The sequence below is a fragment of the Coturnix japonica genome, chromosome 12 (assembly GCF_054131305.1).
Source record: "Coturnix japonica strain WE chromosome 12, WE-NBRP24, whole genome shotgun sequence".
Lineage (NCBI taxonomy): Eukaryota > Metazoa > Chordata > Aves > Galliformes > Phasianidae > Coturnix > Coturnix japonica.
The window spans coordinates 14,110,126-14,127,040 of NC_140674.1; the positions used below are offsets into that span (position 1 = coordinate 14,110,126).

General features: G+C 44.6%; 1 protein-coding gene across 3 annotated transcripts in view; it reads right to left on the reverse strand.

The window, feature by feature from the left end:
* LPP (LIM domain containing preferred translocation partner in lipoma) overlaps window positions 1-16,915 on the reverse strand; it is a 274,991-nt gene that overhangs the window by 163,590 nt on the left and 94,486 nt on the right. For 2 of the 3 annotated variants that reach the window (XM_015871614.3, XM_085513625.1), the window contains one exon: window positions 4,806-4,915. In XM_015871614.3, the coding sequence (XP_015727100.2) occupies window positions 4,806-4,915 (110 nt within the window). The remainder of the gene's footprint in view (window positions 1-4,805; window positions 4,916-16,915) is intronic. The other variant, XM_085513626.1, reaches the window with a different exon arrangement.

The window sequence follows — 16,915 nt, forward strand, 5'->3', positions numbered from 1 at the left end:
AAAACTTTTCCAGTTTACCCTTTCTGTAAAATTTGTGGTTTATAATAACCATCTTTGTCTATTCTGAAGAGAGTACGGATTGGAAAGTTACATAGATGGGAACAGAGGTTCATTACAGATTTAAAATAGAATGTGGTTTGGCATTGTAAAACAAACATGCGTATAAGATGGGCCGCATCAAGAGGAGACTGAAAGACATGCTCAGTGTTCCTCTGCGCTTGTGATCCTGCATTTACCGGTCACGCTACCCACAGACAGGGATAAAAAAGCAGCGGGGATAAAATGTGCGTGCTTGTTCCCCCATAACATGCAGGCCTGCTCTACATCCCTGCTCATGATGTATTTTTTATACTTACTGTCTTTCTGTATATGCATGTATATGAGATACCCAGATATTTGTCAACATATACAGACTCTGTATCACTGATTTTCTTACCTTAGTGCCCAGACAGCCCTATAAGTGAACAAACACTCACCAGCCTGCAGGGAGCCGGTGAGCACTCAGCCATGCAGGGAACACGCATGTGATTTGCTGGAGCCCAGCTCAGAACACAGCCCATCGCCCTGCCTCAAACACACGAGGACGGCAGAAGGAGGGAGACAGATCAAAAGCATTCTTGCAAAGCTAAGGTTTGAATAAAAGGGCTAACATCACCAGGTAATTTATTTATACTGTTGGACACGGCTTCAATTTAGATAAAAGGCAGTTGCTTATCACATGGATTTCAATAAATCAGGTTAGAAGCCACAAAAACCTGCAGACACAGGCTCTGCAACTGAAAGCTGTGAGCACAGAGTGGGGCTCGAACCACAGAGGCTCCAGGAGTGCCTGCTCCTTGCAGGAGCACAGTGGCTGTCAGCAGCACAGATGCTCCTCGCTAGCAAGGACCTAAGCCCAGGCCTATAAAGCTGATGATTAACAAAATCTAGCACTAGAGGGAGGCTGAACACACTTTCTGCTCTCTTTGGTCTTTTTGGCTTCTCCAAGCGTTCAAAGGAAGGCGATTACAAGCAAGCCCCGCTGCAGGCAGAGCCCAGGAGAGCAGAAGATGGGAGATCCCAGGCAATACCCCACGCTCTTCCCTTCTCAAAATAGATGCTCCAAACTGAAAACACCAAAACATTTTCCTGGAAAAGGCAGCAGCAGCACCTGCACGGAGAGGCAGGCAACAATTGCACAGGACATAGGATCTGGGCACTGTTCTCAGCTGGTCAGCCTGGTGACCCAAGGCACATCACTTTCTCTGCTTCAGCTTCCTTATCAAGCACAAACCAGCGTTTCTTTTGTGAAGGGCTTTGTGGCCCGTCAATAAAACACATGCTGATAACGGCCGGGGGCTGTCGGGGGAGATGCAATCTCAGAGCTGAGCACAGTCTCTACTTAGATTTCAGCTAAGGTCCCAAATGAGCATCAGATCTGTGCTGCAGACACGGCACCTGGGGGTAATTAGCAGCAAAAGCTTTGGCTGCTCCAGGAGCGGGACCTGAGGGTGAGGACAGCTGGGGGGTTCCAGCAGAGGCTCAAGGAGAGCTGCAGCCCCCACTGCTGCACTCAGCCTGAGGTCCTATGGGGAAGGCAGAGTAGAGACCAGCTGTTCACATCACCCCGTGCAGGTCCCATCCCAAAGAGCCACTGCTCTTACTAAGGATCCCGCTGTGAGCAGAGCTAGGCACTTGTGTGAGCTGCTCACGTCCGTGCTTTCCCCAGCCTGCACAGAGTGCTTTTTTGGAGAGAAGAAGGCAAAGAAGAAGAAAGAAATCTCCCTGCCTCCCACATCTATCTATTTCCCTTTGACAAACAGTGATTTCATTTTTCTTCCCGTCCAGACTTTTTTTTTTTTTTTCCCTTTTAAACTGAGCACAAGCCAACGTGGCAAAAGCCTCTCTGCTATGTCCTTATTTGTCAAACACACCATCACCGCACCCTCGGAACAAGCCCTTGCCATCACCACTGCCTTTGGCCGAAGGGGAACTTCCCAACACAGCTGATCCCATCTACAGCACAGCATTCTGCTTCTTAAACTAAACCTTCTTTTCTCTTTCTTCTTCTTCTTCTTTTTTTTTTTCGTTCTTTTTTTCTTACTCCCTCTCCCCCCCCTCCCCGAGACATTACAGTTAATAGGAAAAGAGTTGAAATTTCCTTCCCCTTTTTCTCCCCGGCCCTGCTGCCAGACTGAACGTGATGCATCTGGATGAACAAACAGAAATTACAGGAAAAGGCCAAATCTATTGCAAAAGTATTTCGTGGCCCAGACCTCAGTGCCGGCACCTAGAGGGTAAGTCAGATACTAAAGTACCTTTTTGGATCCAATCCTAAGCAGCCAGCTCCGCTGTCCAAACACAGATCCAGAGATAAACAGCCCTATGAAAACCGGGCATTATTATTTTAACTGTTGTTCCACAAGCTACAACTTAAACTGCAATAATCTGTGCAGCTTTCAGCTGTCAGACAGCAGTGCATGAAATGATAATAAACTGACCATGTATCTGCTGCTGCCCTCAACACACAGCGTAAAAAATTTTACCTGGAGCCACTGTGCACATTTTTCATAAGCTCTCATTGGAATGAAATGCTCTGCCATCCAGAGGACGTCCTGTTGTAGGAAGGCTGATACATTTCCAGCTCTGGAGCAGGTTTGGAGGGCTCACAATGAGACGTGGGGTTAAACTCCTCAGTCCTGCTCCCAGCCATGGGGTCAGAGGCTCTGACACATGCATTCAACAAAGAGAAAACTGAGGCCAAGAGATGATGGGGTTTGAAGGCAAAGAGTAGAACCACCTTAAGTCCAGCACACGTGTATGAGAGTGCTGCCTTTATGCTGAGCTGTCCTAAAGGAGCATCTGAAGGCCAGCAGCTCAACGAGCACGGCCACCATTCACCCTGCCCCATCTGCAGGGCAACTTCTGCAGGCACATAGTACCTACAGGCATCAGACAGCTCTCACAATTGCCAGAGATTGCATATTAGGAAGACATTTCTACTCAGAAAGAGCAGTGATACAGTGGCACAGGCTGCCCAGGGAGCTGGGGGAGTCACTGTCCCTGGAGGTGTTCAAGAAGCATGGAGATGCAGCACTGAGGGATAAGGTCAGTGGGCATGGTGGAGATTTGGTTGGATTTGGTGATCTCAGAGGTTTTTTCCAATCATAATAATTCTGTGTTTCTATTATTTGCCCTTTTCCTCCCCAACTCCACAGCATTCCTTCTTGCACTTGCTGCTCCCACAAGATAAGGATCTGATCCTGCAGTAGGAGATCCTGATTTGTACTGACTTATGCTCCCAATCTCTTTCACTGGATTGAAACAAAAGGAAAGGGAAAAAGAAGATGAGTGAGCAGAGATGAAGAATGGGGCTCAGTGTTAGCTGCTCAGAGTACACTGGTGGCATGCAGAGATTCTGCACCTCCAGGCTCTGCATCCCCCCAGCCAGGCTGTCCTGCTCAGGAATCCAGCTCTAACCAAATGCCTGCCAAACCCAACGCTGCTAACACTGTTCCAGCTTCAGCTTCCCAAAGTCAGAGAGAAAGGGTGTGACAAATAGCAATTTCATGAGCTCAGTGGGCAGAGCCAGCCCAGCTGCTGGTTCTACCAACATGCCAGTCCCAGTGAGAGCCCCATGCAGCTCAGGCACATCTTCGGCCCCATGAATGAGGCACAAGGATCAGAAGACGTGAGCCTCTCTTGATGAACATGGCCAGGTTTCCTCTCTGAGAAGCCTCCTGGGTTGTGGCAGGCCCTGAGGAAGCAGGGAGGCAGCAGGACCACATCCGAGTGCCTGTCTCCCCAAGGACTTCTTGGAGAGTTAGAGACACAGCAATAGTCGCTGGGGAATTGCTTCATTCTCCCAAGGCTGGCAAAAGCCATGCATCTCACGTGGCTCACATCCCAGGGGCCATATCCTTTCCTGGCACCGGAGAACATAATTGTCTTCAACCCCTTCTATCTCCAAAGATGTTTCCAATGCTGAACCCACTGCAGAAACATGCTTGGACATTGTGGTAGCATCTGAATGCTTTGCTACAGGCAAAAGATCACAGGAAGCCCTCCAGAAAGAGATCTCCTCCCTCCCCAGAGTTCATTCCCCAGACATAGGTTGGCAACCACAGCCTTCTTTTTGCTCAGCTAACAAACTAAACTCTTCTGGTTGCCAGTGACAAGATCTCAACTCCTTGCTCCTGGATCACCCTGACCACCTCTCTCTGTGGTCTGAACACAGCTTTCCTGACCTAGCACAGCAGGACCAGCACACCAGGTGAGCCTGTTATGTCTGCACAAAGGTGTCCAAGCCTTCCCACCCACACGGCACAAGCCATCACATCATAGAAGTTTTGCTTTCATCCACATGGCCAATCTAGAAGATCCAACCCAGCAAAAGCAGAGTTCCAATGACATCACTGGAGTCTGAGCCAGGGATTATTTGCTTCATTTAATTTTAGGCATCTTAACAAAGCACTTTTAGGATCAGATTACTGCCCTAAAGTCTCTCCACAGTCAGTGGAAGGAGATGGCCCTTCCAAAAAAACAATTCATTCTGGGAAGGTTTCACCCCCATCCACTATCACAAGGGCAGAATGCAATTAGTTTTCTAATTCAGGCTGGATGGGAAAAATCCTTTAATAGCCCAGTAAGTCTTGAATGGAAATATTCCCTACTTGGGAAACAGAACTTGCTAATGCTGACTTGGTCGTTCCTGACACGTCGTTTCAAACCACCGAACTTTGCCACCTAGTTTTATTATCATATGTTTATTTCCATAATCCTTTTGAATCAGTTCTGTGCTCCCAATAAGACTGTTGTCTTCTTACCTGCACATTGAAAGCAACATCATCCAGAGGGGGCGGTGGGGGGAAGGCACCTTGTGATGTGATATTCCCGAGGTCATCAACAGGAGGTGGAGGTGGAGGAAGGAAGTCTCCTAGGAGAGAGAATCAAGAGAACTTACTTAGGCTTATCACAGAGCACCAGCATTTCCCCACATCATTTCAGAGTATCTTTCTGCTGCCCAGAAGGAAAGCAGGCACACTGAGAGGGCGAGGAGGATGGACCAGGTCCTTGATGATTGGGCCAAGGATGCAACACTCACAGCTGTGCCTCTATGGCAGTAAACACATCATTTAAACACTACCTACTCAGCTGTACCCCTCACTGCTGCAGATGGCTATGATGGCTCAGTAATGTTTACAGACTACTTAGTGGTTCTCAGACCCCAGCAGAACCACAGGTGACCTGCCACACCGCCTGAAGGCAGCAGCATGCAGCTCCACACACTAAAGTTCACATCTCATTTAAAGCTGCTGCAGGTGGCTGAAGAACTTGGACTAATGAATACCCCACATCCAGTGGAGTCCTCCAGGGGATCCATCCTGCAATGGATCCCACCCAATTCAGTCCCCTCCTCTGCTAGATGACGCCAGCAATTTGGTCATTAAGACTACCAGATGCTGACTGCAAGCAAGGACTCCCTGCTGAAGAGGACACTCAGAGGGCTGGACATGGAGAACCAAGCACAGTTCCAACATACTACTAGTTTAACAGCAGCTGGAGCCATGAGAGCCAATATCTTCTTCTCTGTCATAGAGCCTGAGAGACCTTCGTGTTTGGCCAGCTTAAAAATGAAGTTCTTCATCTCGCCTCCTGCATCTCTGCTGCTGGCAGGCAGCCACACTCTTTGCGTTTCTCTTTCCTATAGGGACCTCATACCTTCACATAATGAACTGCTGGGAAATTCACAGGCTCTTCTCAAGTGACAACAGCCAAGTAAGCGGTGGGCCAGTTGCAAACTCAGAAGCACCCATCTCTTTCAACCCCCTTTCACATGTGACTGATGCATAAAATATCTCCACTATAAACTTGCATTGTCTTAAGCTACTGAAGGTGCAGATGCAAATACAAAGCAGCACACCATGAAGCCAGGAAAGACCTCTCCCAGAGAGCTTCAGAGCAGCATGGGCAGCAGGACAGCAGGCTCTGAAAGCACTTCCCAAAGACGGAACATGGGGAGCTACCTCTAATTTGGACCACTTTGGTATATTGTTATTCCTTCTCATAAAGCTTTATGCTGCAAGCAGAGCTGTTTACTGCAGGTTCTCCTGCGTGCATTTGCAACAGAAGTTCAAGGTAAGTGAATCAAAATGTGGTTATTTCAAGTGTCTTGGTGCTGTGGCTTTTGGAGGGTTTTAACCCTTTCTGCGAGGAAATGGACTCCCTGTTGACCCCCCACATCTTGATGCAGCATTTTCCTGCCTCCCATTGCATCCCCAGCACCATCCCCAGTGACCAAGCAGCAGTTCCAATTCCTTGCTCTGGATAGGGCTGCCAAAAAGGGTTGTTGGACGCGTAGGGCTGAGCTTCACAGGGCATGGGCAGCAGGAGCACCTTTCAGCTCTTTGCCATGGGAAGAAGGACGGGTTGCAGCCCTGGGAAGCTTTTCTGTTCTATTTATTTCAAACCTCCTGAATCTGTGAGCTTTCTGAAAGGCACCAACCCCCTCTAGAACTTTCAGGGATCTTATTTCCCAGGAAATCAATTTCTTCCCAGTTTTAAGTGAGCATGGCAAGAACAACAACCCACACCAAAAACTCTGGAATCCCTAAGAAAAAACTGTCCTAAATACAGATGCACCAAGACAGTTTGAAAACAACACATTGAAAACTAATTTAAGACAACCATGTTGCTCCAATACACAAAACCCTATGAAACCTACTGGCTTGTGAAATTATAGAGTTCAAGACCGATTTACACACATAAAAAAAAGCACAATGACATCTTGCTCTAGAATGAATCCAGCCTTCTATTTCAAATCATCTGAAATACAATACGGAGTAAAAACAAAAGGAATAAGTATTTTGAAATGATCAACTTCAGTGTTTCGTGCTAAAAATGCTGCCATGCTGGAACTCTAAGCAAACTTTTTTTCCTTTGCTTTGAAAATGAACCTTCAGCAAACCAATGCGATTTTGCAAACAAATTCATCTCCAGCGGATATGCACTTCCCTGAGAAGGCACTTTAGATGATGTTTCTCCGGTTAGACCCAGCTCCAAAGCCTAAGACTCATCTTCCTGCCAAGCCCTGCCAAGCCACGCTCCTTCATTACAACCCTCCAAGTATCCTAAATCTAGGTAGAGAACGGGGCGAAGGGGATGAGATAGGGGAAAGGGCAGGGTTTGTGCGTAAACAGAAGGCTAAGAGGGAAAACAACAACTGCTGTAACAAATTCAAAACAAATATCATTTTGCCCCTTTGGAAGGGCTGTTCCTCCCAAAGGAAAAAATATTGGCAAGATATTTCAGAAAAAAAAGAGCAAAAGGACAGAAACAAAGAGAAGAGCCCTTTTTTCAGAGCTTGGAAGACAACTCTTTCCTTGGAGCAGGAGGCAGCTGGCTGTCCGCACCCCAGCCCTACAGCTGGCTCTGCTCCCCTAAAAGGCAGCCGGGAAGGTTTCAGGCTCAGGAGTAGAAAGCAGATGTGTGATGAACTGGAGGGACCTTGCAGATGTTTGGCCTTTTCCTGTGAACAGACGGACTTCTCCCTCACAGCTTCAGTTATTTATTCCACCACTGCACTCCCCTCTTTCCCACACACAGCCATAGAACCCAATGAGCTCAAGGAGAAACTTCTCTGAAACTGAAGAGGGAAAGCTGTTACTGTATTATTATTGGCACTGCTGTGAATCTCCCTCAGGCAGAGAAAGAAGCATCCAAAGACCATAAAACTCAGGTCTTGAACAGTGCAGTGTTAGATGACATGTGGAAGAAACAGGTCTTCAGTTCAGGAAGGAAAGGAGGAAAAATCTTAAAGAAAGCTCACGCTCCATCTCAGTGGTGTCATAGAATCCTAGAATCATTAAGGTTGGAAAAGACCTCAAGGATCACCAATGCCCAATGCCCTCTGGGTACCTGTACCAGCTGATGTACACCCTCTCCAATGCAGCAAGCACCTTTCTCACTCACAGGCAAACCTCTCAGTGCATCAGCACACAGTGTTTTGAGCATGATCAGGCATTGCTGCCTTAAGTCTTTGTTTTCAGGGAGACAGATCTGCCAGTCAGCAAATGGATTGCAGCACAGTAATTGCCTCCCCCATTGACTGACACAGTTGTTTAGGCATCAAGATTTGCAGCTTTGAAACTTCTAGACATGAAGATGATCTCACATGTTCCCATTTGGGGGGAAAACCCTCAGAAACACAAAATAGCAAAACATCATATTTTTCCCTGAAACAATAACTTAACGACATCTATCAACCAACAAAACAGGATTCACACTGGTGCTCTCAGATCCCTGACATCTGAAGAAGATTGCCCAGATGGTTTTCATTTTTCTTCCTCCAAATGAAAACAACCCTTTATCATCATTGCCGACTCTGAAGACAGTTCAGAATTGGTTCGAATCACCTGAAAAACCGAGCAGAGTCAGAGAGTCAGAGAGTCAGAGAGCAGATCACAAACAGTGATGGAGCAACCCCCACCGATGTGTTTCTCTTCTGATCCAAACAAATTGCCTTCTGGAAAGCACTGAGCAGACGCAGTCATTTTCCATTGCCTGGTCAAGTATTTAACTTCTACTGCAGAAAACCAACGGTAGCAATTTGTGGGTGATCCATGGTAAAATGATTAACATTTACACTTAGAACCTAATTCATCTAGAGCTGGGCTGAAATCCCTTTGACTGAGCTCACCTGGAATTCCTCCCCACACCCACAACAACCACTGTAAAGTCCTGCAGCACACTGACCTATCCCAAAGTGCTCCTGAAAATTTCATCTTGCAAAAGTGACACTGCTCAATAGTTAAACGTAGGCTGGTGACCCTCAGGTGTGAACATGCAACCTACTTTGCATCCTCTCACTCATTACATTTCCCATAATGTCCATTTTCCTGTAACATCTTTATTTAGCACCTATCGCAGTGCAAATGATGCTCTGTGCTGGCAGATCCTTTGTGAGATCACGTCACGGGTGGTCACTGACAGCACATCAGTGCAGGTCAAGCCATGACACAGCAGCTATGCAACTGACCTATACATACACCACATTCATGGCCCATCCCTAAAATAAAGCCAATCCAAAGCATTGTTTTAAACTACCCCGTTCTTACCCATCACTAACTCTATCATTTGAATGACTTTTAAACTACTTTAATAAGCAGGGGGAGGAAAAAAAAGAAGAAAAAAAAGAAAAAAAATAACACCCCCCGCCAGCTAATCTTACAGCATTAAAAAACGAATACTGAATCTGTCACGTAGTTGCACTAAAAATTTACTTCCCCACCTGCAAGCTGAAATATTGCTTTTATGGATTTATATTGTATTAAAAGGTCACTGGCTGTTTAAGTCTTAAACAGTTTTAATCATTCTAAAAGTCTCTTAACGGTAAGAAAAGGAAGCTCAGAACAAACAGCAGCAGGGATTCTAATTAAAAGGGCCAATTCATCTAATTTTATTTGGGGTTAATTATTCAGGATTCACTCTCTGATGTGTAAGGAATAGCAATTAGTAATTTTAGTGATTTGAGGAACATTGGAGGTGTAATCAGTTAAAATGAGTGAGTGTTTACAACACAAGATGTTGAATTAGTTTCTCCCAGCTGGAGAACAGGAACATTAGTCCCCTACAGTTCAGGACTATGAATCGCAGTCCTGCTTAAAATATTCTCTTCAAATAAAAGAAACAAATGCCAACAATCATCTGCTAATTCTGTTTACTACACTGTAAGTCAGTCGGCTACGTGTACCATGGCGGCTCATGTTCCTCACCTCAACCTCCATCCCCTCGCCCAACTGCCCAACCCTTGGGATGAGCCAGAACCAATTCCCCAGCATTCCTCCCATCTGCACAACTTCAGCGTGGCTATCAGCCTCCCGTCACGCAGCCCTTTACTGAAGCTTGCTGAGATAATGAAAAGAAGCAGCCTGTGAAACTTTCAAATGTTAATTAACTTCTGTGTTTAAATATACAGAGGAAAAATGACCGTGCGATTAACTCAAAACCTCCAGGTACAATTCCTCCTACGAACTCAAACCCAAAATAGCTCTGCTGGAATCACTTTGGATTTCTTCCAGCCGTACTGGAGCCAGAAAAAAATCACTAGAGCTTGCAGGTGGGGACAGAGGAGCGCATGGGCAAGTGCCAGCACAGAGATCCAAACACGGCCATGCTGATGTTTGGGTCTGAGCAGGGACGGGAGCACCAAAGCTGTTTTATCCACCTCTCAGAGGTAACTGGAGTTTATCAGCATCACGTCCTCCACTGGGACCAAAGCTGGAGCCCTGGGCATGGCCTGGAAGGTTTCACCAGTGGGAAAATCCCCCCTCATTTCTGGTTCACGTTAGAACTCATTGACCTCCCTCGCAAATACCCGCAAAGGCAGTACTTAGCTCACAAATAGGAAACAAGGGCTCAGTTCCCCAACTTATGCAAAACTTCAGCTGCTTCGCCACGCTGGATGCCCATTGTGAAAACATCGCTTATTTGATGTGGTTACCTTGGCTTGTCCATGAACCCTGCCCAGCAAAAGGCAAGTGATGTCCCAAGGCCTCTGTGCTCCCAGTGCTCATAGAGTTGGGAAAAAGCTAGTTAGCATTCCTCTATCCACGTCCTACACACAGTGATCTTGCAATATGCAGCGCTAAGTATCAGTAACTTCTAACATCTTTACAAGGCTGCATTTTGGTTCTTCTACTTATTTTTTCTGCATGACTGTGGTGATGAAGCATTCTTGCTAATGTCTCATGTCAACCTCTTCGCAATAGAGATCTATTGGTTTTTCCAAACTTAATGATTCTATGATTCTACGAAAATGCTAATTAAAATCTAAGCTAAAATGGAGGCAAGAAGAATAGTCATAGAATTAATTGAGAAGGATTAAGCGCCACTCTTTGCTATAGATTTTGGACATATCACTTTAACCCCACTGTGCCGTGAGCATGCATAGCCTTCCTTTGCCTTCTCTCTCCACCAAGTGTATGTGGAAGGAGAGCCTGACTTGGTCTGTGCAGTAATTAGTATGATGAGACCCCACTTTGAGCTGCAGCTGCTCAGGTCAAATAAACAGGGGCAAAAGTAGTTCCAAATGATTTTAGAAAATGACAGAAAACAGGCTGCGGAGATGGAAGGATTTCAACACAAACAACTGGAAATATGCTGGAGATCAGGGCATCTAAGTCAGAAGAGCAAACTCCATCCCCAGATGAGAATCGCATCACATTCCCACATACACCCTCTGCTTCCGAAGAGCAAAAGCTCCATGAAGCAGCTCAGCAAGAGAAGTGTGGTATTACTCAGAACAAAACTGAAAATGGTTATCTGTTTGTTTATTAGATTATGGTGTTAAACTCATTTGTTCATCGCTAAGAGCTCCTGACGACAGTTGACAAAGGCATTTATTTACTAAAGGAGGCTGTTGTGAAGGAGTCCTAAAAATGAGTTATATCACTGGCTGTAGATTGCTCTCTCTCTGGCTGTTGTGACATGCTATAATGAAAACAATTCTTATTTTTTTTTTCGACACAAAGCACCACAGGTCATCACAGCTTTCTCCCAGTAGAGGAAGATGGGGACAGCATCCTTTCTTATCACCAACCAGGCCCTCCCTTTGCCAAGTGATGACATAGAAAACACTGCACAGATCAGGAAAACCATCTCCCAGAGCTCCTGACTGCCAGGGGACTTCCTCCAGCTTCAGAAGCTAACGCCAGCAGTTTTTAAGCAATCTCAGACTTATCTTTTGCTTCTAATTGCCTTTGTTTTGTTGTGTGTTGTTTTCCCACTTTGAGGGTGACTGTCAGAGGAAACTCAATGTGCTGCTGCCTTGGCTTGAATGTCAGAGCCAGCAGTGGCCCATGCTGCATGACATCTGGATCCATCCTGCCAGCCCAGCATGCAATAGACAGAGACAACAAAACCCCTGCTGCAGCTGGAGCATCTCCTTCGATGGCGGGGTCCACCATCCTGCAAGGCATCCCCTTCTCAGAGCCTGCTGGCTGCCTTGGTAGACTGGAACAGAACCACCCAGTGAAAAATTGCATGTACAGCTCTCATAGATAAATTGAACAAGAAAATGTAAGCTGATTTCCAAACTGGCTCTTGCAGTTCCTCCTGTCCATGTGTAACTCTTAGAAACATCCACACTTCCAGACTAAAGCAGAACACATGTCTTTATCAGATATGTCACTGTTTCCAGCAATATGAACAGCATGGGCTTTCTTTCTTTCTTCTGTTGCAATTAATCAGTGCTATTGGGAAGCAGAAAAGCTATCTAGATTTTCTTCATGCTATAGTTTTCTTTCTCATTCACCAAGTATAATGCTTGAATATAAAATTACATCCTTAATCCTTGAAGATTATGCAAGATAAAATCAAATGTTGGACAAACAGAATTAATTTCTGTTTTCTTCTTTCCAAGTAACTAGCGCTCAAAATATCCATATATAAATGTAGACTCTTATTTCTATATAAATACGTACAGATTCACATATATATTTACATATAGTGATGGTGGTCTTTGTGGATGAAGTTTGGTTCCTTTTGCTGCTATCTGCTGTTAACATTTCACATGATCTAGCCAGATCACAGAAGAGAAATGGGATTATGACAAAACAAAGAATAATGGAGGTATCAGGGGATGCTTCACATCTTCTCTACAGTACTTTCGAATAGCATGGAAAGCAGAAGGGAAAACATGATGCAGGCTCTCTTCTTTGAGGTGAACTTCACCCTAAAACACTGATCCACAAGCTTTCCTGACCAGTGAACATTATCCAGCATCTCAAAGTTATTATACACATTTATATGTGCAGTTATCATCACGTTCTAAGCAGAAATGCTTTAAAATTTACCATTTTTGCATAATTCAGCAAAGGAACTGAGCTTCCCTTACACTGGCCTCCTGGCAGCTCAGAGACCCCTAAGTTAGGAAGCAACTTGCTGAGCTGACAGGCAGTTTTGCTGTGACTGAGCATAAGGTGCCCCCCTTCCAGACAACAAGTCCTAAGGTCTGGCAGCAGCCAGGGGAAACAGCAGAAACCAAGAAGGGGGCCCTTGCAGTGCAACACACCACACCAAAAGCAGGGTCAATTATCTGGTGGAGAGAAACCTGGGTGAGATTAATTTCAGCTTGAGTTAAAACGTTTATCTATCACCAAGGCTGCAGAAAATGAATTACTGAAATATTTGTGGACGTTGTTAAAAGGAAAAATGTGAAAGAAAATTAAAATCTTCTGCACAGATTGTGGTTTTCTTGGAAAGGCCAGAGATTGTATTCTTGTTGAAAATGTTGTGGGGAAAAAAAGAAAGATAAGCCATAGTAACAAACTGCTCGAGCTTCAAGGCTGGACTTCTGGGATCTTCACTCTGAGGTCTGGTTTTCCCTCAGAGCTGCAACTTGGACAACTCTGGACAAAGAATTAAATTGAGTTAGGTGAGGAATTTCTCATCGTTTTCTTTCTATCCCAGTCTTACTGTAGGAAAGCACAAATCCATTCATTTTCAGATTGGTGACTGATCTTTATTCCAAATCCAAACTTATTCGTAACCTCTAAGAAAAGAGCTTAAAAGGATATATTGTTTGAATGTGCGCTCAGAGAACAAGAGAAGAGTCTTCCAAAGTGACTGCCTTACAGTTTCATGTAGCTCTTTCAAAAGCTCTGTCCTAGAGGAATTAAATAATCATAGTTGGTTTCTTTGATGAAAGACACCTCAGTGAGGAATACCTTATTTAATGAGAAAACAGAACATTTAGGTACTGGGGCTGCAAAGAAAATGTGAAGTAATCAAAAACACACTTAAGAATTATCTGAAATCAGCCAAAATTAATCTACAGAACGTAGATTCGACGTATTTCATATCTGAAAACGCTAACATAACAAAGCTTTAAAATCCAATACCACATCTAGGCAAAGCTTAGATGTGGCTGTGGAAGATCACATAAGAAACAGTGCTCTCTGTTTTCAAGAGACTGATGGATTTACTCTAAGCCCTTATCAGGTCACATATATATCACGTCATGTCATGGTGATTAGCATCTCTCTTGATTAAAATCTTTAATTCCGGTGGATTTAGATGGCTGCTTTGAGAGCCATCAGATGAGAGCCCAAGGCTGGATGTGAGCACCAGCACAGAACAGCGTGCTGTGATCTCAGCGTTGATATCTACCTTCACTTGTGGAAACATTGCAGCTAAGATCACCTGGCCAAGATGGGAAAACTAAGGTATGCTTCAGGTCAGCCAGCAACATTTTCCAAAGCAATAGTTCTGCACTTATCAGGAGAAAGAAGATAAAATCTACTTTGGCTCCCCTTTACTATATATTTAACAGTTGCAAGAGAAAAATCAGATGACTGCTTAAAGCCTGGGATGATGCATGCCATCTTCAAGCTATTCTTGAGTGAAATGTTTAATGTTTCATGTGGTTTGGAAATGGCTTAAATTCCCTGCTGAATTTTTCATGTCCGTACACAATTTAGTCTTTATCAAAAATTCTCCTTCAATTATGTACTCTGCAGAAAATGCAGAAATTCTTCTGAAGGATTCTGGGTGATGCAGTCAGTTGCACTGGTACAGCTTCTTTTTTTCCCCTCTTTTTTTGTTTGCTGCTTTTCCACTGGGGTTTGCACAAAATATCCCTCCTCAGATATGCCCACTGCAGCTATCTGCACTTCACTATTTGTGTGAATCACAGAAAATCACCACCACTTTCTCTCTCCATGCCTGTATTTTAATGGAGGGGAACAGGAAGACAGAAGAACCCTGAAAGATGGGAAAAAAGGTTGCAAACTTCTGTATGGACCCTGCATTTTGGCATGACACAGAGGGTATTATAAGACAGCTTTGTGCATTAAAGACATCCCCATGAATTCATAGCTGCCCTCCAGTGCCCTGTGTGCCAAGCAGGATGTGCTAAAGGCACCAACTTGGGTTGTTTTGTTCTCTGAACACCTCCACTTTGCTGAGCCTACATCCCCCAGGCTTCTAGAAATATTAACATAAGTCACATGCAAATATTATGTTAAAGGAACTATCCCATAGTTCTATTTCTGGAGATTCATCTCAAAAAAAAATAATAAGCTTCCCTAAAATATGGGAACAGGACCTATATAATCTCTTCATAAAAGAAATACACTTCTATGCTTCGAAAATCATGAGTAAACAGTTCAGACTTCCTTTTATACCGTAAGATTTCCTTCCCATAAGTCGCAAGATATATTGCCTCAAGGGGAAAGCAGCTTTAAGAAGAGGAAGCTACGTGTGCCAGAATTGTTCTCTTCCATTATTTGCAACATCCTTTCTCCCTCCCATTGTTTTAATAGTTTTGGTCACCAAAGTACCTGCAGCAAAACACCAAACCCCTCAGCACAGCATCTCTCTGCCAAGAACCCCAAACAACCTCTGCTCCTCCTGAATCTCACAAAACATATGCTTTCTGCACACACTCCCTATAAAGTTCTGATAGGAAAATGGCTTTGCTAATAGGCTTCCTTTCTGCTGTTCCCACCGGAACAACACTTGAGGAACGGATGTCTCACCAGTAATCTCCCACTTACATGTATTTTTGAGAACTTTGTTGAAGAGAAGGGTGAGGAGGGTGGCAGGGGGAAGAAGGAAGAGAACACATTTGGTAATACCCAGCTTCAGAGCATGGAAAGAACAAATCTGATGTCTGAAGTCCCTACATGTTACCCAGAGAAATGTTCCACTTGCACGTGCTCACGTGCAGCATAGACTCAGTTACACACATCGGTTCAAGCACATGCTTAAATGAGACGTCCCATGGGGCCTTACAAAGCATGCATCAAATTGGGCACTCCTTGAAATGCTTTGCTAGGCAAAACAATCAGTTTATGTACTTTCCCCAAAGCCTCTGCTGAAATGAGGCTGAATGGCTGCACTAGTTCATCCCTGGAGATTCCCAGTTCTTCCCCAAAGCATTAGTTTACTGGGATGTCACTCTTGTACATTCAGCTGTGGAGAATCAGTATGGGTTTTGTGGTTTGGTCTGGAATGGAGTTAATTTTCTCCATGCAGGCTCATATGATACCATGCTTTGGATTTTTGATTAGGATATCACTGATAAGACAGCAATGTTTCAGCAATTGCAAAGCAGTGCTTGCACAAAGCCAGAGGCCTTTCTGCTTCTTGAGGGACATGGGTTAGTGAGTATGGTGGTGACAGGTTGATGATTGGACTAAATGATCTTAGTGGTCTTTTCCAGCCTTGATGATACTATGATTCTCTTGCCACCCTACCAGAGAGGAGCTGGGGATGCACGAGGAGCTGGGGATGCACAATGAGCTGGAGGAGATACAGCCAGGACACCAACCCAGACTGACCAAAGGGGGAACATTCAGAGCAACAACATCTGTCTTAACCTCCAGGAATGAGAAAGTGGGACCCAGGAATCTGCCTGATAGAAATGACAGCATTACCAGTGATAACAGGACCACAAATTCCCTCCACTAATCCACCCCATGCACCCCAGCAGGGTCCCCGCCATCTCTTAAATAAGATGAATAATCTCTCCAAATTCAAGCAGAGGAGAATCCAGGGTTCCCCCAAAGCAAAAACGACTTCATTTCAGACAATAGGAATCTGCTGCTAGAAGGCCTGAATGGAGCTGCTAAAAACAAGCAAATATTCCCAGTCTTTCTGCACTCCCTCCCTGAAGTGAAATGATCAAGAGGATTAATTTTAGAGTATGCACAGTTTTAATGTGAAAAAACTCAAGCTGCATCTCAGCTTTTAAGCAAAGACCAGATGGAAAGTCTATCATTAGAAATGCCAAAGGGAGAACACACTCAAAGTTCGCTCCAGGATGGAAAGGTCAATTCTAGTCATCCTTGTTTTAAATGTTCTCAGAAGCACTCAAGCTTTTGTAATAACATGGTTTTCTTTCAGTTTATCAACTTGATTTCCTTCAAAATAA